This window comes from Equus asinus, chromosome 3 (genome assembly GCF_041296235.1).
Source record: "Equus asinus isolate D_3611 breed Donkey chromosome 3, EquAss-T2T_v2, whole genome shotgun sequence".
Lineage (NCBI taxonomy): Eukaryota > Metazoa > Chordata > Mammalia > Perissodactyla > Equidae > Equus > Equus asinus.
Window position 1 is genome coordinate 105,823,548 of NC_091792.1, and position 24,428 is coordinate 105,847,975.

The 24,428-nt window shown below is 36.7% G+C and overlaps 1 protein-coding gene across 7 annotated transcripts in view; it reads right to left on the reverse strand.

Moving 5' to 3' along the window:
• The window catches only part of SLC4A4 (solute carrier family 4 member 4), a 318,368-nt gene that overhangs the window by 8,846 nt on the left and 285,094 nt on the right, over nt 1–24,428 (reverse strand). For all 7 annotated transcript variants that reach the window (XM_070505687.1, XM_044766111.2, XM_070505686.1 and 4 more), the window contains 5 exons: nt 16,379–16,557; nt 15,137–15,209; nt 7,672–7,740; nt 5,058–5,231; nt 2,517–2,678 (listed from right to left, as the gene is read on the reverse strand). In XM_070505687.1, the coding sequence (XP_070361788.1) occupies nt 2,517–2,678; nt 5,058–5,231; nt 7,672–7,740; nt 15,137–15,209; nt 16,379–16,557 (657 nt within the window). The remainder of the gene's footprint in view (nt 1–2,516; nt 2,679–5,057; nt 5,232–7,671; nt 7,741–15,136; nt 15,210–16,378; nt 16,558–24,428) is intronic.

Here is a 24,428-nt window from a genome sequence, read left to right on the forward strand (position 1 = left end):
TATGTTTGGACTGAAAAGATCAAATTCATCTCTTAACTGAAAGTACCAAGGGGATAACCTTTAGTTGAAAGAAAACAATGGGAACTAGGGTGCAAAGAAAATAAAGAAAAAATAAATCTTAACATAAAGCCTACTACACACATTGAAAATTGCTTTATGATGAATCTAAAGAGGGTAAGGAGACACAATAGTCCTTTAAAGGATTAAGATATTGTACTTAAATTGACCAAAAAAGAAAAATGAAGATGCCATATGCACCTACCTTTATGAGAATGCCAAGGACAGGTCTTATTACAGTATCTCAAACACTTCCCCAAATAATAGCATCCAAAGATGAACAGGTTGGCGGTCAACCCTTCATCATAGCCTGCCAGGCAGGTTCAAAAATGATCGAGTGATTCAATGTTGGCAAGACGTAATTTTCACTACTTCTGCTCACAAATACCCCCACATGTCTCCCTATATCCATGGACCCCATACCCCAGGATTATCACGTGAACATTAGGAGAGTCTCTTTAAATATAGAGCTTCCAAATAATGAGTTCAACTCACAAAACTTATTACATAGATATACTCTAAATTGGCTGGTTGGATTCACTGTCTAGGACACATATATAGCTGGGTTTTTTGTTTGTTTGGGGGGTGTGGGGGGGGAGAAGAGAAAGAGGAAAAGAAAAGAAAGAAGTATCACATTTATCTCCAAGAAATCTGTTGGAAATGTGGAGATGATAATTGTAAATGTCATTAATAAAAGAATAGCATTGTTTAAATAAAATGTGATTTGTTGAAAATAGAATTTAAGAATTAGAAAACTTCTCAGAACTCATTGGATTCAACTTTTGATGCTAGAGAGCACAAAATTTAAAACATCCCCAAAAGTTGATATTTTATTATTTTTTTCTTAAAACCATTAGAGAAGAGGATTCCATAATATGACTGCATACATTCGTAATGTGTAATGAATTTTAAGTTTGGTGTACATAAATTGAGGTATTTGTTTTGAAAATTCAAGGTGAAGTACTGCTTTAATTATCTCAATATTTCAGGCAGTCCTTTTTTTATTTTTTATCTTGAGTGCTCTAGAAATTTATTTCAAATTTTGATTTCTATTCAATGTGTAAACACATCATTCTTTTTTAATACTGCATCTTAATCTGTGCTGCACTTTAAACACATTCTCTCTTTTTTTTTCATTGTTGGAAAGAGAAAAATCTATATACCTGTTCTCACTGAAGATGGATGAGGACAGTCACAAAAGCTCCCTCAGACTATTTTCTCTTTAGCTAAATGTGCCTCGTATATTTAGCCTTTTCTTATTGGATCAATTTATCTGAAATCCAATTTTGTCTGTTGCCTTCTTTCACTGTACAATTTCCAGGTTCTCCAAAAAGAATACAATCAGACAGGCTGACCAATTGGAAATACTCAGACAGGCCTGAATTAGAGTTTTGCCTTTGACACCTATGGCTGTGTACATTTAGAAAAATGACAACAATTCCTCAGTCTAAATTTCTTCATCTGTAAAATAGGAACAAAAATATATACTTTAAAAGCTGTTATGGCAATTAAGGACAAGTACGTATGATCAATGAAAATGATCAAGTACAGAGTAGACACGAAAAGTTAACTATACTCCTACTTTAGAATGGGATGTTGGGGATTCTGTTAGACTGGGGATACTGTACTGTGTAAAATCCAGAACAAATCTTCACATAGAAAATGTCATTTTGGCAGTCCTTTCACAAGGCTACTGGGATAAGCCGCTTGGGTGTATGTATGTATGTGTGTTAATGAAAAACAAATCCCAGCTTTTCTCCTAGCACTGACTACAGACTCCGATAGGAGTACCTCTATTTCTGTGAAACGGTTTCCTAAAGGAAAAAATAGGGAATAAATTTATTTCTCAACTTACTCAATTATAGAAGGATCATCTAGACTATGACCCTGACTACTACAGTTTTGTAAAAAGATCCCAAATTCCAATTTCCTTTCCTTTTTATTGAAGGGTTATGGAGAAATAATCCCAAACCATGTCAAAGTCCAATGCGAGGATAAATCCAATAGCAGAGAACTTCCGTTGAGAGCCTACTCAAATAGATACATAGATCATAGGAGGTGAGGTCACTGGCATCTGTTCCTTTAAGTTTAAAACTATACAAAACTGAGTTATCTCAAATTTAAATCTTGGATTATCAGTAGCAAACCAAATACATTTTAGAGCATTACTAAGCAAACTTCCTTTTTATCGATGAGGATTCTTTAAATGAGGTGGGCTTTCTTTTTTTTTTGAGACGTCATTTACCACTATTAGTGTACTAATGGTTACAGAAAGACTTCAGAAAATGTAAAAAACCAAAGAGAGAAAATAAAGGTCAAAGGAAGGTAAAGAGCGACATGTAACACAGCCAGGTAACATTCTTGGAACGCAGCCATACATCTCACATAAGGAATAAAAAAATTACATTTTTTACATTTGTTTAGCTAGCTTTACTTCGGAATTTTAGAAAGCTCCTTACATCGTCATTGTCACTGTCCAGACTTCCTTTCTTCTTCTTCTTTTTCTTCTCATCCTCCTTCTTTTTCTTGTCCTTTTCTGGAATGACATCATCGAGGAAGCTGAGGTCATGCTGGGAGAAGAGGTAGTCCATGCCTTTTCTGACAGCTACAAGAGCCAAGATCTGGCAAGAGAAATATAAAAAGTATGAAAAATCATGTCAGATGAAGCCACAGTGAGTATTAATACTGTCCCATCAAAGTCAGTAGAAACTTAGTTTGTATAAGGCCAGAGTAAGACAGAACTCATCTTGCTCATATGGACTTACATTAAGTGGAGAAAGTTGCCTCATAAAAGTCTTAGTTGAAATTCGCTTTGTTTTGTTCACTGAAATGTATGATCACATTCAACTGGAATTTCAATGTAAAAGGATTACTTTTTAAACCATTTTCTTCCATGTCAGATTCTTTTAAAAAATAAGTAAAAGTTTAAAGGGAAAAATTACCCTACATATGATTTATAACTATTCAAAATTAAAACATTATACAGGTTTTTGAAAATGAAGAAAATCTGTACAACACATAGTACACTCAGACATCTTCAAAGTATTAATAATGAGGTAAGAGTTGAGTAAGCATAGACCATAGAATCTACTGGGTGACTGAAATCACTACCATTTAGCTGAATGCTTACCATGTGTCAGATGCTGTGCTAAACTCTTAGGCAATATTTTCTCATTTATTCCCACAACAAACTCAAAAAGTAGATATTATTATCTCCATCTTAATGCTGAAGAAACTGAAGCTGGGAGACATAAGTATGCTATCCAAGATCATGAAGCCAGATAAAGGAAGAGTAAAAAGGGTCCCAGCTGTCTGCCAGTATTAAGAAAATCAGTATTCTTAAACTCTGTATCTTTGATTCTACGAATTTCTCTTGACGAGTAACTTCTGAAGGTACATTCAAATGGCTTTGCTCAATAGTAAAACTAGTATGCACTAGGATACAGGAGTCATGACTGTGCCTCAAATTAAACAGTTGTCTTTATCCACACCATGCTCGCTATATGTCAGTTTCTTCATCTCCTAGAGAAATTAATCACATCTGCCCTACTGATATTAAATGATTATTTTGTGACCAAATAAAAGCTCTGAAAAGATAAAAGTATTTTATAAAGGTACAAAATTTTTATTATTATTTAGCACAAGCAATAAGTGATTACTGGATATATTTCAAATTTATCGAAGTCTAACTTCATGTTTCCCGGTTTCAGCAAAACTAATAGACAGGTAGATTATACTAATAGGCAAATGGGAGTCATTTCTCACACTCAGTGTGTCTTCCAGTAAGTTAATGGAGTTTAAGAAAAAAAAGAGATATAAGGGATTGTCAAGAAAAAAATCTCACTCTACAAATATCTCTAGTAGTTCATATAATTTTTTCCTGCTTCTCTGGAGAAAAATAATTACAAACAACAAATATACACAAAATAAAATAATAATCCTGACTAAGACCAAGAGAATTTTTATAAGAAATAAAATATGATTTGTATAAGAAAATTCTGTTTCCAAAGCTGTGGGGCAGACAGAGGAGAGCTGAGGCTGGCTTGGTGACTTCTCTCAAGTGCATGTAAGTGCATTTTCTTCCAAGAAATGAGGAGCTATGATAAAGTATAAAATTCAATGATGAAGCTGAACACAGAGCTAGGATTTCTTTTTTTCCTTCTTTTGCTTGTGATTCAGAGTGGAATGTTAGTTATTTACCTTGCTTCTCATCATAGCAAGGCAAGGATAGAGAGCCCAGACTTTTTTTTTTTTTGGTTGAGGAAGATTGTCCCTGAGTTAACATCTGTGACAATCTTCCCCTAATTTGTCTGTAGGACGCCGCCACAGCATGGCTTGATGAGCAGTGTGGAGGTCCACACCCAGGATCTGAACCTGCAAATCCATGTCCGCTTAAGCAGGGTGCGCAAACTTAACCACTATGCCACCAGGCCTGCCCCAACCAGAAGTATTCTTAAACTTAGTGTGATAGAAACTAGCAAGTACTTCAAAAACTGAACTTCTCACCCCCTTTCTTCTAATTCACTGGATGACCTCTCACAAGGGGCCAAACTAGTTCTCTGTTATTTGGACTGAATTGTGCTGTACTTTGTTATTTAGGCTGATTCTATCATTCAACAGTATTTTTAAAATAACTAACATGCACTGGTGTTTACTGTGTTGGGCATTGTGCTGTACACTAGATATTCATTTTTGATGCTCAGAATAACAGTCACAATGCCATTCCCATTTTACTGATAAGTTGATGGCACCTCAGGGAGGTTCACTGACCAGCACGAACCAGAGCTGGTATTTGAACTCAGCTAAGTCTGACTGTAAGGCCCAGTGTAGACAACCAAAGACGTAAGAACCTTAAATCACAACTGATCAAATCAAAGTGATTTGGTCAAAGCTGGAAAAGACTGGAACCACACATAAAAGACAGATGTGTCTTCCATACTGTAATAACCACATGATAATGGTGTGACTTCATGGGTAGGTTCAATTAAAGGAATCCCTACCATGACTGGAAAAATGATAGCAGCCACAGTTGACTTGAGGATCCAGAGCAGGGCCAGACACAAGACCTGCAGGAAAGTGAACAGGTGGACTCTGCGCAGGGGGACATGGCGCAGGTAGATAAAGTCGGGCTGATGCTTGAGGGGCATCAGAAGCAGCTTCAGGCGATCCATGAACTGCAGAGGAAAGGGGAAGAGAGCACAACCACGTTACTTCAAGAGCTGATACACAAAGTCATTTCCATTATGCCAAGTGACCACTAGTGACTTATATTTCGTAATTTAGGCAAGCAGTGTCCTTTTCAGAGGGCACTGGTCAGACAGTGGAGAAATTTAGTCTGGCACAAGACACAGAATGAGTCTTCCAAATTTTGTTATTACTTTGCAGGAATGTTAGGCAGATATGTGAGATAAAGTGGCCACCAAAGAATAAAGTCACAAAGCAAAACATAAATTCTAGATGCTCCTCTCCTACTTTCTATTTTTACAGTCAGAGTCTCAGGAGAGAGAATCATTGCCTACTTTAGTAATGATATGCTGAAGGAAGACATCTAACTCATGTATCTTACTCTGTCTCAGTTGTCTTATCTGAAAGAAGAGGAGATGTACTATGCTTCATATACATTTCAGGGACGTTTCAAGGATGTGAAGGAAGTATTTGACTTGAAAATGGGAATGCATTGGTATATTCATAAATTCCACACTATCTATGGCATAACTTAACTAATACATTCAGCAATGAATTACCATTTCTTTTCAGAGAAAAGCCACATGAATATTACAGTGAGTTTCAGAGTGTCAACAACTAGATCTCTGAATCTATGAGAGGCTACGCCACTGTCATGTACAAACAGGTATCAAAATGACAGTTGAGCACCTACGTGCAAGGTGCTGGGCTTCGAAGACTAACTGCTGAGTTCACACTGATGATGACGATAAGGAGGATATTTAAGTACCTATTATAGGATTTTTCAGATGGAAGATGCTCAGTAAAGAGCTGCTGAATTGAATGTTATGTAATGAGAACTCTGAAATAACATCTCTACTTTCTTTCTGCAAGGAAGGGAGAAGAATAAAAGTACACGAGACGATCACAGACAATCTTCTCTGAAGTGATCTAAAGGGTTTTACTTCTCCCCCTGGAGCTATTTTTGACTGGTGAGGGCCTTCCCATTTAGGAAGATTGGGGTACAAAATTTTTTGCTAAATCAAATCTTGCCAAAAAGGTCTAAAAGAGGAAGAGTTAAGGGAAAAGTAAGGAAAAGAGAGAAGGCAATGGGGCAGCAGCATTGCAGAAGTTAAGGAACCCACTAGCTGTCCCTTCAGCAAGGGACATTCTCCCCATCATTATGAAATCACTGATTTGTTCCTTCTACTTAATTTAATAAACATGTACTGAGTTTCAACCATCGGTTACACACCTAGAACACATAAAATCAACCTTCTGATCTAGACTGACTTATTAAGGCCAAACAAAAATAAGAACTGTTAGTTTGGGGGTCACATTAGTTTCATATTTTCACATTTAGGGGAATAAAGAATATTTACAATGTCAGGTAAAAAATAAAATACTTCTTACACATTTATACTTCCCAAAAGTTTCATGGGCACAAATAAACCCACATTCACATTCATCTAGTCCAATCTGTGAAGAACCACCTTTTATTTTGGAACAAATATCAAAATGGTGAAGAACTCTATTCAATGGGCCTAAACAAGAAAAATAAAATAGGCTTTTCTCTTTCTGGGGCTCTGGCCACTTGCCCAGCTCTATCTGACTCTAAAACCAAATTAATCTAAATTCAATAAATGAAAGCAAGGACTATTATGAAGGGGTTTAAATAAATTCTTATGATGTTCACAGAACATGAAGTCTTTTCCCATTAAAACATCACTAAGTGCTAAATAAGGCTACAATTAACAAGGTGCCAGAAAGCAGCAGAAGTACTTCCAGTTTCCTGGTGCCAATTAAATTAAACCTCAGTTGAAAGATAAAGTCCCTCACAAAGTTTTCCCTAATGATTTTTTTAAAAGGGGGTCAGTTTTACCCAAGTTGTGAATAGCTGAACTTTTCAACCAAAGTAGCACATAAACCACACTGACTTTATTCTTTAATTGGTACAAAACTTTTGCTCATCGATCTCAGCCATGTGAAAAGCAAATCAAGTAAGAAGAGCATGTTCTTAGAATAGGGTAAAGGCAAACGGATAAATAGTACCTTGAGAAGCACACTGAAAGGGTAAGATTTCCTTTTTGAGACAAAAAAGAAAGAGAGAGAAAAAAAAGACAGAAAGAGACAGAGAGGGAGGGAGGCAGGAAGGGCAAAAGGGTGGAAGGGAAGTGGGAAGGCAGATCATAGTTCTCTCTCTTTCCTAGCCAAATAACCTTTAACGACCTATTTCAAGAATGGGTAGGTATGAGAACATTTGTCAATGCAAGCTGACTTTGTTAATTAAGTCAGAAATGAAAAGCAGGTGAACGGTGGAGAAAGTAGAAAATAAATGCATTTTAAAAACTCAGAAGTTAATGATAAGCACTTTTCTTCAAAGATCTATTACTGGACTGTTTTTACTACTAGAAAAACATGACTATACTGAGACTGCTATGGAAAACTTACCTGCACACCATTCAGGGATGCTACCCCCATATACAGGAACACGCCATAGAGGACAGGCATGGGAATAAACTAGGAAGGAAAAAAAAATCGGAGAAAGGTTAAAACAATAATAATAACAGTAATGGAGGGGTAGTTTAAATAAGGGCTAATCTGAAACTAAAAGATAGGACAAAATAATATAGTGACCTCTAATTACAGTGCTTTACTCATCATTGATAAACTTTGAAAACCTTGGTACTAGAAATAAATGAAGGAGTGTGGAGACTTTCCATTTTTATTTGATGCCTATTTGCATTTTTTTTTACAATGAGCATGCGTGATCTTAATAATAACTTTTTTTTAATGGGAAAAAAGTTTATTTCCCTTTCCCCTTAAAATGAATGACTATGTAAACCAGATGCTGGTGCGGACTGTGAGGTAGAAAGAGGTAGACAGACAGCTGCCTCACTCCTGAGACCAAGTTCCTTTCTCAACGGTCTGTTGACTTTTTCCTTAATAATTTTTCCAAAATGATCTATCAGCTTGGTGTGTAAATGCCTCTTTCAATTAAGTAAACATCAAACGACCATCCCCTTTCTTCCTCTCAGGAATATTAAGAGAACTAACTAATGAGCACCTGCTTGAAAGGAGCATCGAGCATCTGGAAGCAATTAATTACACACTTGGATTAATACACATCTTTTAAAACTGAATTAATACATTTTCATGCATTAATTAGCGAAAGCCTTTTATATTAATACAAAATGTTTTAACAATGGGAAGTTCCAAGGTGATGCTCGTAAATTTTCTCTCTTCCTAGACCTTTGAAATGTCCCTAGTTCTGCAAAAACTAAGCAAATCAAGGATGATTCTTTTTCTGGGAAGTCTTCTGTCTGGACAACAAAAGGATCCCAGGTCTGGATTTTGAAAAGTTCAAGTAATTTCAGGAGATTTCAAAAACCACAATCAATTAAGTCCAATCTTATCAAATCTACATAAAGAAGGCTATTGTAGCCAGAAAATAGTATGACTTTAGAGTAATTTTTAAAGAACTCTTACACGTATTAAGGGAAGCACAACTTCTATCAGCCTCTCCTTGTAGTTAGCTAACACAGCTCTGTATCTGAGAACCGTTGGCCACTACTGGAGAAATAATAAATTCCAAAATGTGTTGAATGTCTCTAATTGTTATTGGTTAGCTATAGGAATCGTTAAATTTATATGGAATAAATATACTTATTTATATAAAACATCACATGCTTCTTCTAAAAGACACTAACAGTTTTAACATAGCTAATTTGATCTTGAGCTCAGAAGAAAATAAATGACATCAAATATTGAAGAGAGTGTGAGGGACAGTGTGAGTGGTGGGGAAGCCTTGTGTGCTGTAATACCCAACGGTTTACCACAAAGAGGTGAACACATCACATTTAAGCCGCTTGAATTCTGACACGTGCCTTTATTTCCTTTAGAATGTGCATATTTCCATTCCTTACAATCCCTCTTTACAAATTTACTAAAAAATAAAAAAAAATGAAACTAACAAAGGGGCCATTTTATAATTTTGACTCATTTGTTAATTTTTTAAATATCTTTTGCAGGCAAGAGCACTCTCACCTTTCTTTAATATATAATGATTTCTTTCTTGTCATTTTTCTCATTCCTTGGGAAGAAAAGAAAGGTGGAAGGAGGAAAGAGAAGTATAGTTAATGGGAAACTAGTTAGAAAGCCTATAAGTTACTTTTTAATCTGAGTAAAGTGTTTTCTGGCTTGAAAGATAGTAATCATAAAGGTGAACCCGGGGCTTTAGCTCTGCCCCTCACCTAAGTTTAGGTAAGTATCTTCTCTAGAGTGAAGGAAAGTTGTGCCTTGGTGCTTAGGTCATTCTCTCTGAACATAAAGTGACAGATATGATTGAATCTACCACAAAATGAAATCAGAAGGTACTATTAACTTAGAAGGGGTATGGGTAAGAAAACAGCTTTAGATATGATGATGTTTTTAAAAAATTATTCTTTGGTGAAAAGGAAATAGTACATACAAGGAAGGCTATTAATTTGATTTTTGGCCAACTTCAATGTGATACAAATGTCTTATGAAATTCACCATTTTCTTTATGATAGTGCAGTGTCTTAATAAAAATCTTCCAGTTTGGAAATCTTGATGAAATCTGACCAGTTACTAGGTTAGGGGATATTTTCTATTAGATTTGGTTATGAATCATATCAGAAGGTCAGTCCTTAAAAATTCATCATAATGGAATCATTCACCACAATAGAAATTTCCCAAAGGAAGGAGAAGAAGAGATTTGTTAAAAGATTGGATCCTATTTTAAGTTAAACTAGCATAATACGCATAGTAATAGCAGGTAGACATTTTTATAAAGACAGACAGCAGAAATTAAAACATAAAAAACACAAGGTATACTAGGTTTCTAGCCATATCAAGAATTGCCAAATGATAAAATTATTCAAAGAAAATTATATAAGCAATTATACCCAGAAAGTCAAAAAAAGATTATAAATATTATAATGCTTTTAATTAACATCAAAAATGAAAAACTTAAGTGTTTGATCCTACAACCAGATAGAATAATGAAATTGAGATGAAGTCAATGAAGATTTAACATATTCAGACTGTGTCACCAAGTTTTTCCAATTCTGGTAAATGTAGTTCCACTCTTTTTCACTTATCCCTCCCTTTGATTTTCTGAAAATGTTAGAATATTCCCATAAGAAAAAGAATGCAAAAAGGGTAAATTTAATAAGAAAGATAGATTTTAGTCATCCATAGCACAGAATTCAGTACAGGAGTGAGTCCTCCCAGCAGAACAATAGGCATTGTGTGTGTAAAACCCAGAATGAGGAACTGATTAAGAGCATGGGCGTAGAAGTTACAGACCTGGGTTCCAAGTCTGCCTCTATTTGTTGTGGAACCCAGAGAAAATTTTCAACTTCTCCTATCCTCAGTATTCTCATCTATATTATGGTTATAAAGATAAAGATTACATAGCACAAAACATCTAGTTTAGGGCCTGGCTCATTAAGATACTCAATAAATGATAAATGTAGTATAGATGTCCTTATTATCATCAGGACCCTCACTGGCAAGTCAGAAGGATACAGCTGCAAAGCACAACTCTTTTTGGTCCCTCTGTGGTGGGGGCGGGAGTGGCAGGAGTATAGGCCATAAGGAGGGTTGCAAAAGTCAGATTTGAAGGCTTGGCTTTATTTAAGCTCTACAATATTGCCCTTTTAACTATAACAACTGTCTTCAGGAACATGTTACTAAAATAATATCCTACTGCCCATAAGCCTTAAAAATCTGAGCCCATAAGGAAGCTCCTGACTTGCAATCTGCTCCCTAGTCATTGAAGAAAACATGGGGGGAGGTATGAGGAGTTTGTGAAAATGCCACATTTCTCTCTACATAAGAGATTTGGAAATTGGTTCAAAGAAACTGTGGAAGATCACCTCATGGGAAATGAAAGTAAATGAGTTCTTTGAGAGCAAATACAATTTTATTTTAAAAGGCAGTAATCTATGATGGTTACGAAATCAGTCTTTGGAGTCAGAACTGCCCGAGTTCAAATCTTGGCTCTACCATTTAAGAACTTTGTGATCTGTTAGGTTATTCATAATTTTTCTTATCTGTAAAATGGATAAAATTATAAGTAAATTTTTCATAGGTGTTATTGGAGAACTAAAAAAAAAAATTGGTGCAGAGGCTTTAGTCCAATGCCAAGCTCAATAAATGAGAGCTAGCAGGACAATCATCATCATTATCATCATCATCATCTTCTTCACTATCCTGTCTCCTTGTTTCCCTGTGACTGAGCAGAGTGTGTGGCATATTGTAGGAGCTCCGCAAATGTCTGACAAATAACAAATTAAATGCTCTCCTCCACATTTTAGAACACTAAACAAATCTGAAAGATAAATTTTGGTCACTCCTCATGTTAAAGATAAACTAATTCAAGCAAAGGCAACAGAAGTAGCAGTGAAGTTTATTTGATCTTTATTTCTTTAGGCTTGCCAGAAGAATGGAAAAAGTAAGCTCAGGAACTGCCTTTCATCTTTCTGCCGCTCTTTGGTCTCCCCTCATCTCTCCTTACAAAACACTAGTTTCACAGGCAATATTTCCGCTGCAGAAACACAGATCTAAACTGTTTAACCAGCCTGGGAAGCCAGTTATTCCTGCTTCTCAACAGCTGTGTACTGAATCAGTGGTGAGATGTGAGGCGTGTACGACTGTAGCTGGCTAAGGTCAAGGGGTATCCTCATGAACTTAAAGTTAGTACACTATGATTCCTTACATTCTTCCATGAAAAAAGATAAATTTTGGCAAAGAGATCAAAACAGAGGTCATGAACTTCATGTTCAAAGTAAGGCTGCATAAGTAGACATGGGGACCAATTACCTATACTGCTTAACGCATGGGAGAAAATTACTAGAATCATCTGAGGCCACTAAACTTGTGAGGGATACAGGGAGCTGGACAAGTAAGGTGTTAAGCCATTTCATTTTAAAAAGTAGAAGTCACATATTTCTCTTGATCCCATCCATTTGATCTGCCTTTCAAAGCCAGACTCTTAAGGAAAATCATTCTCTAAAGTTCTCGCCTGTTTCTTTAAAACACTCATAGTCACATGATGGAGGACAAAGTTTCCCTCCTCGAAGGTAAACCCTGATACCACTTTCTGTGTGAATTCTGAGGTTAATTGCTAATCTTGACTTCTACTTAGTCACAACTTACGTTTTAGTTCAACTGTACCCTCAACATCTGCTTCTTGTACTGACTTCTCAAATGAGATAACGTGGGCTCTCTGGTAAATGCACATAACTACCCAACTTAAGTGGCAAGAAGGACAGATGATCTGAAATTAGCTGAAGTGATTCCTGAAGTAAAGAATAGCCCTACTTACCGAAGTAAGGAATCACAATAGTTGACACTAGACCATTTTATTCTTGTTGTTTTTAAATCTAGGTTTCCCATAATATGTTGGAAAGCATAATAAGAAAACAATTTCATTTCCCATGTTTGGGGCAAAACCTTGCCTAACACAAACGTTTGCTGGACTACCTTTTTAAATGATTCTTACAATGACTCTTTGCATTGACCCAAAGTTGCCAGGAGGAAATAGCTACAATTATGGACATTAGCAGCTGGATGACGGTGAGGCAAAGCATAGTTACTTAAGGAAGGTCAAAGGAAAAGCAGCTCGTGCTCATTGATCCCTTACATCTCTTTCTCCTTTCTCTTGGGATTCTAATCTGTTTCTGTAGATACTAAGGTACTTTGTGTACCAGGGGTAAAAAGAATTATTGTAAAATAAAGAACAAAAGGACTTTCAGCTTTAACTCCTCCGTAGCCATATTTGTGTGCAGAGTGACAAAACAGTTAGGAAGAGGCGTTGCTGAAAATTTGAGTCTTGCATCTCTTCCTAAAAATATCCATTTATACACTATCTGTTCTCTGTGTCCCTTTGGAATCAAATGTGATTACTCAGCTGACAGATACTCCAAGATTAAAGCCAATTTGCTGTAACAACAACAAAAAGAACTTTTAAACACATCTGATATCTTGGAATTAGGATTTATACTATATTAATGAAAAGAAATAATATAAAGATAAAAGAAAAAATGGGTAGGGAGTGATGAGTACATTCAAACTGATGGGAATATTATTGTCTATCTATCCCTTCCTAGTGGCTAAGCACTAAGAGATCCCATAAAAGAAAGTGCAGTTGTGTCACGAGAGCCCACCCTGAAGGGAACCCAGGGCAAATTCATTCCTTGTAGGGCCTCCCACAGCATGAGGTCATTACTGCCTACAATGACCTCTCTAAAAATTGATCTGTCCAGATGAGGTTCCATTACCTGTGAGGTAAAATCTGTCATTAGACTTTTCTACCGGCTGATAGGCTGATGTCTACGGGGAAACAGAGGAACATAAAGCATTTTGGTAGTGGTTTTGATGCTGTGAAACTCACAACTTTGAACCTACCTCATAACTTGCTTTGCACTGGCAAAAGTGACAACAGATTTCCCTCTGTCCCTACAGAACACAACCGTACTCTTTTAAGGTCCTCTGTATGTAACCAGACACAACTTCTTTGAGGTTATTTTTAATTTAACTTCCTCATGTGTTATATGAGATAATATTCTTTCATGATTCCAGTCAGAAATTAAACCAGTTAATTGACATTGTGGAAACCAAGGACAAAAGATGAATATTTAAATCTTTTAACTGTTTATCAAGTATTTTGTGCATAATGTATGCATTAATCTGAAGGCAAAGTCAGTCTTAGCTATAGGTTAAGAAATTACGGTTCCACTTTCCTCAAATTCATCTGATCAGCACTTGACGTATAAATTTGGTAACGAGAGAAATGGAGGGTTTCTGCCTTCACTATCTGTGCTTTTGTATTGTTTGAATTCTTTATAAGAATGTATTGCTCTGTAACTTGCATAATTAAATGAACATTTTAAAAACCTGAGAAATCAAAATTGTTTCAAAATAAAAATTTTCAGAGAAAAATCTGGAACAATATTGTTAACCGCGGTTGATTATAGCTGTTAGGTCTACAGGTGATTTTCGTGCTTTGTTCTGTGGTGAAAGGCGTAAGATACAAATTAGCAATAATTGGCTAATATTGTTTATATAATGGGAAAAAGAATAACATGCTTATGTCACAAAAGAAAATTGGAAGCTTCATGACAAGTATATACTAACCTTCTTTTTTAGTCTTATCTCTGTTTCTAAATAGGTTTTGTCATATAGTTTATATTTATCTATTTAGGCAGATATTCAACCCATCAATTAAACCTATGTATTGACTCCTATATTGATGTGATAGATTTCTAAATAATCTATCACATCAGTTTTCTTCCTCAAAGGTTCATTTCTAAAGTTTTCCAGTTATAAATCAGTCATTTTACTCTATTCTCCCTTTGTGGATATTAGCCTTCTGATTCAAAGAAAACAGAAACACAGTCAGCAATAATTAAGAATAGGAGAAAAATTACAAAATGATCATTCGGAGTCATTCATGTTATCCAAGAGTCCAATGTGAAGAGGCGGCAGGGTTTAGGGACAAGTAAATAGAAAGTGATGGGAAGAAAGGATGTAGGGAAACTAGGAGAGTAAAAACTGTGGGGGGAGGGGAGATCAGTTAGACTGAATTGTATCAAACTCTCACTTGCATAGGTCAAATAGTTTGAATATTGGTAAGTTAATATGGTTCAATGAAATAACTGCAATAATAATAATAATAGTAATAATAGAAGGAGTGAAGGAGTGAGAAGGAAATCAAGATAAAAGTTTTTTAAAGTCCTCATTCTACCTGAAACCTGCTTCAGGGTGCTCTAGAATGTATAAGATATTGAGATATTTCATAAGGACTTCATAAGGAATTCTACTCTTCATACATCCAATTATCTGTCAGTACTCTGAGGAGGAAGAGGCAAGTATTACTCATATTTACCTTCAAGATGGGAGCCATAAAGACTGACAGACCAGTCAGAATAAACACAAGGGTTCCCGTGACTCTTTGTTCCCTGAAACCAAATCAAAAGATTACCAATCTACCCCTTATTTTCATAAACATGATTTTGTCTTTTCACCTTCAAAAAATACTATATATTCACTGAATCAACCTTTGGCTAAAATAGCAAAGGTGTTGATATCATATGTAATCAATACCTCAAGGATAGCATATAAGCTCAATATGACCACAAAATTCTCTTAAAACTATTGCAATATGTGATTTGAATTCATCAAAAGAAAGTGTTTCTGCTAAATTCTTTGCTCCTTTTAGAATTAAGAAAGAAAAAAATCACTTTCTCTTGGTCCATCAATTACTGGCCTCCTTGAAGCCTTTATTTTTTAAATAACTTGTACTGTTGTGTAATTACACCTTCTTTCACAGGAGACAGATATTACATTGTCCCACATTCTAATTAACAAACAGCTCAGGGAAATTCATAAGTGCAATAAATCCCATCAGTCTTATTTCCAAATCTACAACAACAAAAGTACTTTTTAACAAATATGATTCCCATACAACACCCCCACCTCCAGCCCCCAAGAAAGAATCACCCAGTGTTGTGGCGTGGGAAATGATGGCTCTGTCATGTGAGCTATTCATCCAACCACTTAGGACCAGGGTTTGCTGCACAAAGTATGCAACAGTGGATAAAGGTCTGGTATAAGGCCTTCATGGCTACCCAAATTAGCAGCTGGAGGTCAAAGTTTCTCAATGCTTATGGGGACAGAAAATAAACTGGAAAATAAGAACTCTTTTCCCTTCATAGACTCTTAAACATCATAAGCAGACTCAAGAATTTTAGGGAGTCTCAATAGAAATAAAAGATCAAAAGGTTTGGCCTTTATATATGATTGTGACAGAGTAAGTACCACAGTGCTAAAATATCCTGCAAAATGAATGACCTGGTTGCATTTTTACGTTGCATCATTTAGCCTTTCATTAATCAAAGGAGATTTATGTGTTTATGTATATAATTTATGTATCATAAGAAGTGAACTCAAAAAACTATTGTAGACGCTCTTTCTGAAGAAAACGTAGTCTTTTCTTGAACAGTAAGCACAGGAATAAGTTTATCATCACCAGCCCTTTCTCCTCCATACCTGCCCATTTCCTTATGACTGACACATAGATGTGTGCCTGAGGTGTTTTGCAGAGCTGTTTTCCTCTGACTTAACATACCTTACTCCTAGAAACTTTGGTTGTTCTCCAGGTGCAGAAGTCTCTGTCTCCATCTTCAAACTGTCGATGTGAGCAATAGAGATGACAGTAGCAGCCACATACCATGGGAGAGCCATGAAGGAGCACACCACCATGAGGATGGCCACCCAAAAGAGATCTAGGTGATACCCAGCTCCTTTCTGTAGAAAGAGGTAACAAAACTATGTAGAAAAAAATACTCATATTTCTATATCATCATATTTCCAGATGGGAATTAAGATTACCAAAAGAAACCAACTCACTTTGCTTGATAGAAATATCTACTACAAGGTAAGCTCCTTGAGGGAGGGGACTTCATCTTCCTTATATGATTCCCCTACCAATTAAACACAAAGCTGCCACATGATACCTACTCTAGCTTGATTCAAGTCATAGCTAACTTATCATTTGTTTACGTTAATTATCTCTCTGCATTCAATTCTGTAATCAGAACAATGGAGATATATGTCTACCTTGCAGAGTTATTAGGACCAGTCACTGAAGTAACAGAGGCAAAGCCTCATGCAGGAACTTAGTAGTGGTATTGCTGGTGGTTGTTAACATCAGTGCGATAAGCACCTTAAAAGCAGGTACTACATCGCCTTCTCTGCTTGACTGTTTAGCAGGATGCTGTTCAGCTAGATTCAGCATATGCAGACTAAAGATCTGAAAGCAACCTTGAGAAGATACATAGAAGACCATTTCTCACCTTTCATAGTATATAAAAATAATTGTTTAACAATCTATTAAACATTATCATTAAGGTAATTAATATCCCCTTAGTCAGAAGAGGCTGATTTCAAACATTGCCCGATGGTTGCAATAACATTTACTGACTGGAAGAGTAGACAATTTAACAAAAGGTCTAGCTCTTTTACTCACTACATAAATATTGCTAAATGTGTCCACACTGTTATTCTATGGTTATATTTCTCTGCTCTATTTATGAAGAAATAAAACGCTTAATACCCCTATGGAGCCAGAGAAAATAGAGCAGTCCATTTCCACAGCATGGAAGCAGCAGCATTAAGAGCCAGAGTATGACCAATCCAAGGGAATGCAGAGGTTGGCTTTAAAAAGTAAGAATGCTATTTACACTAGGAACCCAGTGCCTGTTATCCTACAGATCCTATTACAGTTAGTCAGAACACTGTTCTCTTCTTACTGAAATGCCAAGATTTCACCCCTGGCTTGCACACATGGGTGTAATCACGTTCTCAGAGAACTCATCACAGGCAAGAGTAGCTGACACAAGGAAGAAAAGCATATATTTACTAAATCCAAGTTTGGCTGAGAATGAAAATCTCCTTGGGAGACAAATAGGTTAATACATTTTCAAAAAAACAGTTCATTTCAGCATAAATGGTTTGAAAGCATAAGGGTTTGAACTGGGAGTGGGATAAGATATGGGAAGCAGGTGAAAGGTGGGGATGAGCTGAAATAAACTTGTTGACTAGTGCCTAATGTGGTGAATATCATGATATATCTGTGGTCTCAGTTACTCGTTCTTTCAACAAATATTGACTGCCCATTTATTAACAGACACGATTCTAGGTGTTGGTGATATATTTGTGAATAAAATAGACAAAAATTCCAGCATTCATGGAGTTTCCATTCTACAGAGGGAGACAACAATAAACAACATAAATAAGCAAACTATACAGTATCTTACCTAGTAAGAAGTACTCAGGAGAATGATAAGAACTTGGGCTTATATGCTGAGTACAACAGGAAGCCATTGGAGGTTTTTAAATGGAGGAGGGACATGATTTGCTTATGTCCTAAACACTATGGCTGCTGTGTTAGGAATGGACTGAAGAGGGTCAAAGACAGTAAGATCAGTGAGGAGACTGCTGCCATAATCCACGGAAGATATTCTGCTGGTTAGAAGCACAGTGGTAGCAGTGAAGACAGCAAGAAGTGGTTGGATTCTGGTTATATCCTAGGTGTTCAAAGCTTACAATGTGTAGTATAGTGTTCTATATACATAAATACTAGAGACATATTTGTTAAACAGAATAGTAAAGGCTATGCTCAAAAATTCATGGTGCCCCAATTATTGCCATAAAGACCCCAGAACCCAAATGGGTTATGTTAGAGAAGTTGTACCTGCAAAACAAGCCTACATATATGAAAACAAACCACTTCAAAGATGTCTCTCTTAGCTAAAAGTATCTGAATAACTAGATTTGAATGGAATGAAAATAATATTCAAATATTGGTGCTTCTTATGGAAACAATATTGTAAGAAATATAAAATACCAGCATTTTTCTAAAATAACATGTGAAATCTTTTGTTCCTTACTGCCACTGCCTTTTTTCAGATTCTTATAATTTCTCACCTGGATTACACAGCAGCTTCCTGATTGCTCCCCCTCCCCCCACCTCCACTCTTGCACCTCTCCCATCTATCCTTACTGCTGCCAGAGTCAGTGTCTACAATGCAGCTCTGATGCCATCCATCCAGGATGGAATGTTGAGGGAGCAGAGGAGGCCAGTGGGAGACGAGCAAGCCAAGCAGGACAGAGCAGGTCATGAGGAGCCCTGCTTGCCATCCTGAGGGTTCTGCATCTGAGTCTGTCAAGAGGCTCTCCAGGATTGTTGAAACTCCACTATTCCCTAAACATGCCTCGTACATCCTGCATCACTCTTCAAACTGGCATTCTACTTCTATGTCTTGACATTTGTTTAAATCCATCCTCTCCCTTCAAGGTCTAGCTCAAATCCCCCGACTTCCTTCACATGACCAGCAACCCTTGGTCCTTACTGCTGCTCTCAGAAGTTCCTGCTTTACTCTTGTTCCTGACAACCCACTCTCCTCACAGAGTAATTGTTTTAAAATCTCAGTCATTACATGGTACTTCCCTGCTCAAAACCCTCCAGTGGCTTCCTATTTCACCTAGAATAAAACCTAAATACTGTGAAATCATCCATAAGGTTCTATATCAGTGTTTCTTCATGGAACTAAATGTCCAGGGGACATTTGACAATATCTGGAGACATTTTTGGTTGTCACAACTCAGGGAAAAGGTGCAGCTGGCATCTAGGGGTAGAGGTCAGAGATGCTGCTAAATAGCCTACAATACAGAGGACAACCATTACCAAGAAAGAATTAATCAAAATGTCAATAATGCCAAGGTTGAGAACCTTTGTTCTTACGTTATCTGGTCCCACTCTTTTTGACCTCATTTGAACCACTAATTCCCTATGTTCCAGTCACACCAGCCTGCTTTCTGTTCCTCAACACACCAACCTCCTTCCCACCCTGGGGCCTTTGCTTTTCCTCATATCTTTGCTTGGAAAACTATTATTTAATAAATATTCATTGAACATCTACTCTAGGCTAGGCCTTGTGTTAAGATAAAACAATAAATAAGACAGAACACCTGCCCTTGGGGGTTTACAGATTATTAGTTGAAGCCAGATATGGAAGCAAATAATTTATTGGATGTGCAAGATACAAGATATAAAGACAAGCAAGGTCAATTTCAACCTTGGTGGTGGAGATGAGTGGTAAAGAGGGAAAATCCACTAAACTCCTTCAGGGCAGAGACCATAACTGAGAACAATTTTTACCTTTAACATCTAACACAAGTGTTCTGTACATAGCAAGGACTCAATAAATGTTCAAGAGATTAAGTATGTCCTTTAAAGTTTAAAAAAGGCCTTGTCTTCATGAATATAAATCCAAAGGGTGTTCCTGTTTCTGAAACTAGAGATTATTTTAAGTATGGGGATAGGAAGTGAAACTTTACTTCATTTTGCTGTTGTATATATGCTTTGCTAATACAGAACAAATCACTTAGGAACAAATCCATAGAAACCAAAATCCATGAGAGAAAAAGACTAGCCTAACAGGCTAAATTTATGTCTAGAAATACATGATAACAAAGGGGTCAGGAGCAGTATACACACATGTGCAGACACAGAAAAACCATTCACGCTAGGAGCCCCCCATGATCCAGACAATAAGCTGGTTTATGGGGATACCGAGAACCATAACATAGTTCTTCCCACCAAGGGGCTCCCAACCAGATGAGGGGACTCAGACTTGTGCACAAATTATAATCAACTTCAAATAGAGATTCAAAGATGTTCGAAAAGACACCTAAAAGTACAGAGGACAAGATGTTTAACCCTGTCTAGAATGAACCCACAAAAACTTCCTGCAGTGATGACATCTGACTGGGGCTTTGAATAACAGAAGCACTGGCTCTGAGAACTGGCGATGGCTTGGCATGTTTTTCAGTCATCACCCACCTGACACAGTGCAGCAACTCCGAGAGTCACATGGCCAAAGATAACAAAATTCTTCAATATGGATTTTTTGAGTCTACCATATGGAGATCAATGTGAGGGGCCACATGAGAGCTGGAAAGAAGACTAAAACATGGCCCTTGCTTTGAAAATGTTTTTGCCCAGAAAAGGAGATAAGGTAATTATGCAAAATAACTACCACACAAGACATCATGTGCCCAGTGCCACAGAGTAATACAAATATACTAAAAGCAAAAACAAGAGCAACAGAAATTATGTTAGGAGTGAAGGCTACTTTGACAAATTTTTATATTTGGAGGATCTTAAGGGACGGAAGGATTTTGATGTGGTAGTCATCGGGGAGTAGAGAGGAGAGTTGGAATTACAACCAGAAGAGGCTGCCAGATTTGAGGAGAAATCAGAAATCCACTTGATCAGAGCATTCTATTGTAGAGAGAATCATTTTAAATTTAGGTTGAGATCATATCACAAAGAGACTCAAATTTCAGGCTAAGGCTTATTGACATTCTTCACAGGCAAAAGTTTAAACAGCCAAGGTGTAAAAGTTTAGAAATACAAGACTGACATATAAGAACAGTGCTTTAAAAAAGTTACTGCTTTTGGGATGAAGTAAGGGAGACTGGTTATTAACTCAGGGCTAAACTGTGAGAATAGTCTAGACATGAAATAAAAGGACTGGATCTAAGGTTAGGATAAGGCAGGAATAGAAAGGAAAAATAAAAATGGCAAATTTTGGAGTTATCCAAGAAAGCACACTCGAATTAACGGTTTTACCATAGAGGGTATCAGGGAAAATTTATTGCTATAACCACTTAATATCTATTTCTAGATGCCTATCCTAAACTACTTCTCCCTCCCACGCCCTATCTATAACACTTAAAATCACTTTCCTTGTGAAAAGTATTCCTTGTTTTATGGTCTGAAGCTGAGACTCTCTTCCTGCCTCTCCAAGGACTCAGGGAATGACCTTGGAGAAGTCATGACCTTGCTAAACTTGGTTTGCTTTTGAGTGCTCAGCAGGGATAATGGGAGACATAACTAACCAAAATGATGGCCAAAAAAATCCAAGTGCCTTGGTGTTCCTAAATCAATACAGAGCTGTTCAGCAGAGTGGAAAGGTGGATCCCATCCCAAACAGAGCTGCCAGCCAGCCAGGGCCACTTGACATGGAGCCAAAGCAAATGCCACCCAAAAACATGTGCTTTTAATATCACAATGCCTCCATCTCTCTCACTGCTTCCAGTTTCTCTTTTGAATCAATTTCACAGCACACAGGGCCCTTTAGACAGAATCTCCAATTTTCACATTCCACAGCCTCCTTTCCTAACAAAATGTGAATAAAACAATATCCAGAATGAAAAGCCTTTGATTCATGATGATATCTCCACTGGTATCATTAGATTTGTGTGAAAAGATTGGCACTTATTCTGTACCTATTGTCTTTAACAGGAATGATTTCAAATAAGCAATTCCAAAAGTAATGAAAACTTATTTTTTATATACTCAACTCCTACTTTAAGAGGTAAATCCTAACGTGCCTTGATTTTACAATGTTTTCTACAGGGAATAGGAAAATTAAAAAATTCTATATTTTATCAATCCTAAATTTGCTAAATTTGAAATTTTGAATTTTATGAATAAGAAAACTTAATGATCAAAAAAGAACAGGCATTTACCTCCAAAGACACATAGCAAATCTGACCAACTATAGATCAAAATTAAGAATGTGTTTCCAAATTTTTCTCAGAATAAAAATTGGTCAAGATCCATTTCCAGCCTTTCAAACTAAATCAACATTGAAACCCCTCCCAGGATAGAACATCTGAAAATGCTCAACAAAAATACAGAGAATATGTTATAGAAACCATGGCTTATCTGCCAGAAGGTAAGAGAAAGAACTGGAGACAAAAAACAAGGGCAAGATGAAAGAGTAAATTGACAGGGTCAGCAAGCCCTGGAGCCTGGGTCAGCCCTGAGAGAATACGCCAACACATGGGGGTTAAAGGCCTGGATCAGAATGGCCATCTGAACTCTAGGGACAGAAGACCAATCCTAGAGATATGGGGGAAAGGGCCCCCAAAATAAAACTAGGATACTATAAATACAACATACTCAGCTGATCAGCCAGGGAAAAAATACCCTACAGAGAAAGACAGTGGGGATACACACCTTTGTCCGCCTTGCCACTGGATGTAAGGCCATAAGAAAAGAAAAAAAGAATCTCCAAAAATATTCCTAAGCATAAAATTGGGTTTGGGGCTGGAATTCACATTACCTCTGTGGTCTGGAAATTCTTAAGCCGAAAATGTAGTATAAAGTGGTCCTGGCCTTCCATGAGTTAGTCTTGCCAACCCACCCTCAAAAATATATAGATATAGATATAAAATACCAAAACTACACTTCATCACACTTCTAGATCCAATGACCAATTTAAAGGAAATATGGAGGACAAAAAAATAAGCTAAATGACACCACACAGAAGCAATCATCAAGACCTAGACTATGGCAAATTCTTCAGTATAAATGCAGCAGATTTTATTTTCCAAAAACGGCTGGAAAAATGTCTCTTATTCCACATATTTTTCTACAATATAAAGCTGCCATTCCTCCGTCAAATGGTAGAGTCCTTCATCACTCTCTTGAATGGAGGCTGGTCCTGTGACTGTTTTGAGCAATCAACTGCAGTAGAGTAAAGAAGTAAAGCTGTGGCAGTTGCAGGTGTAACCATGAAATAGCCTAGCATCTTCCACTCCTTAATTCTTGGAAGTCAGCTACCATGTAACAAGTGCAAATAACCCAAGATTGCGAGGCTGCGAGAAGCCTAAGCCACTGGGAAAGGCTTTGGAGGATGAGATGCCATGCAGTGACAGAGAAGAGAGAGACAGACAGACAAACAAAGGACCATCAAGGTACTAGATATGTGAGAGATGTGGGTGAATGAAGCAGCCATCTTGGGCAATCAGCCCAGACAACCCTTTAGATGACATCAGACCCAGCCACTATCTAACTGCAACTACAGGAGAGACCTCAAGCAAGAAGTACCCATCTGAGCCCATCAACCTAAAGAAACACGAGAAATGATAATAAATTGTTGTTTTAAGTTGCTAAGTTTTCAGGTGACTTATTACATAACAAAAGACTAACAGAAAAACAACCTGGTTGTCCTCAACAGATAAATTACAAGAAAAAACAAACAGATTGATGGAGGGGAAGATGTATGGACTAAAAGTTTATAAAAGATTTAAGATAATAATGTTTGAACCTTATTTGGATCCTGATTTAAGCAAGTAAATTATATTTTTAAATTTATTATGACACATTCATAAATTTAAATACGAACTGGATATTTGATGATATTCAGTAATTTTGTTAACTTCTTCTAGACTGATAATGGCATTGTGGTCATGTTTGTAAAAACATGAATTTACATACTTTAGAATTACATACTCTAAAATTTCTGGGTAATATGGAATGCTGTTTAAACTTACTTCAAAGTACTACAGGAAGGGGCATGATCAGGGATTTAAATTATACAAAATTGGACATGAGTTGATAATTGTTAGAGTTGGGTGGTAAATATCTGGAGATATACCATTCTGTCTACATTTATATATGTTTAAAACTTTCCATAATAAAATATTTTTAATAAGAATAAATAAAAATAAAGTGTTCCCAGGTTACCTCCCAGAAGCAAATAAAATCTTCTCTGGAAGGCTTTGAAGTATTTGCAAAGGAAGATTAACTCACTTTAAAA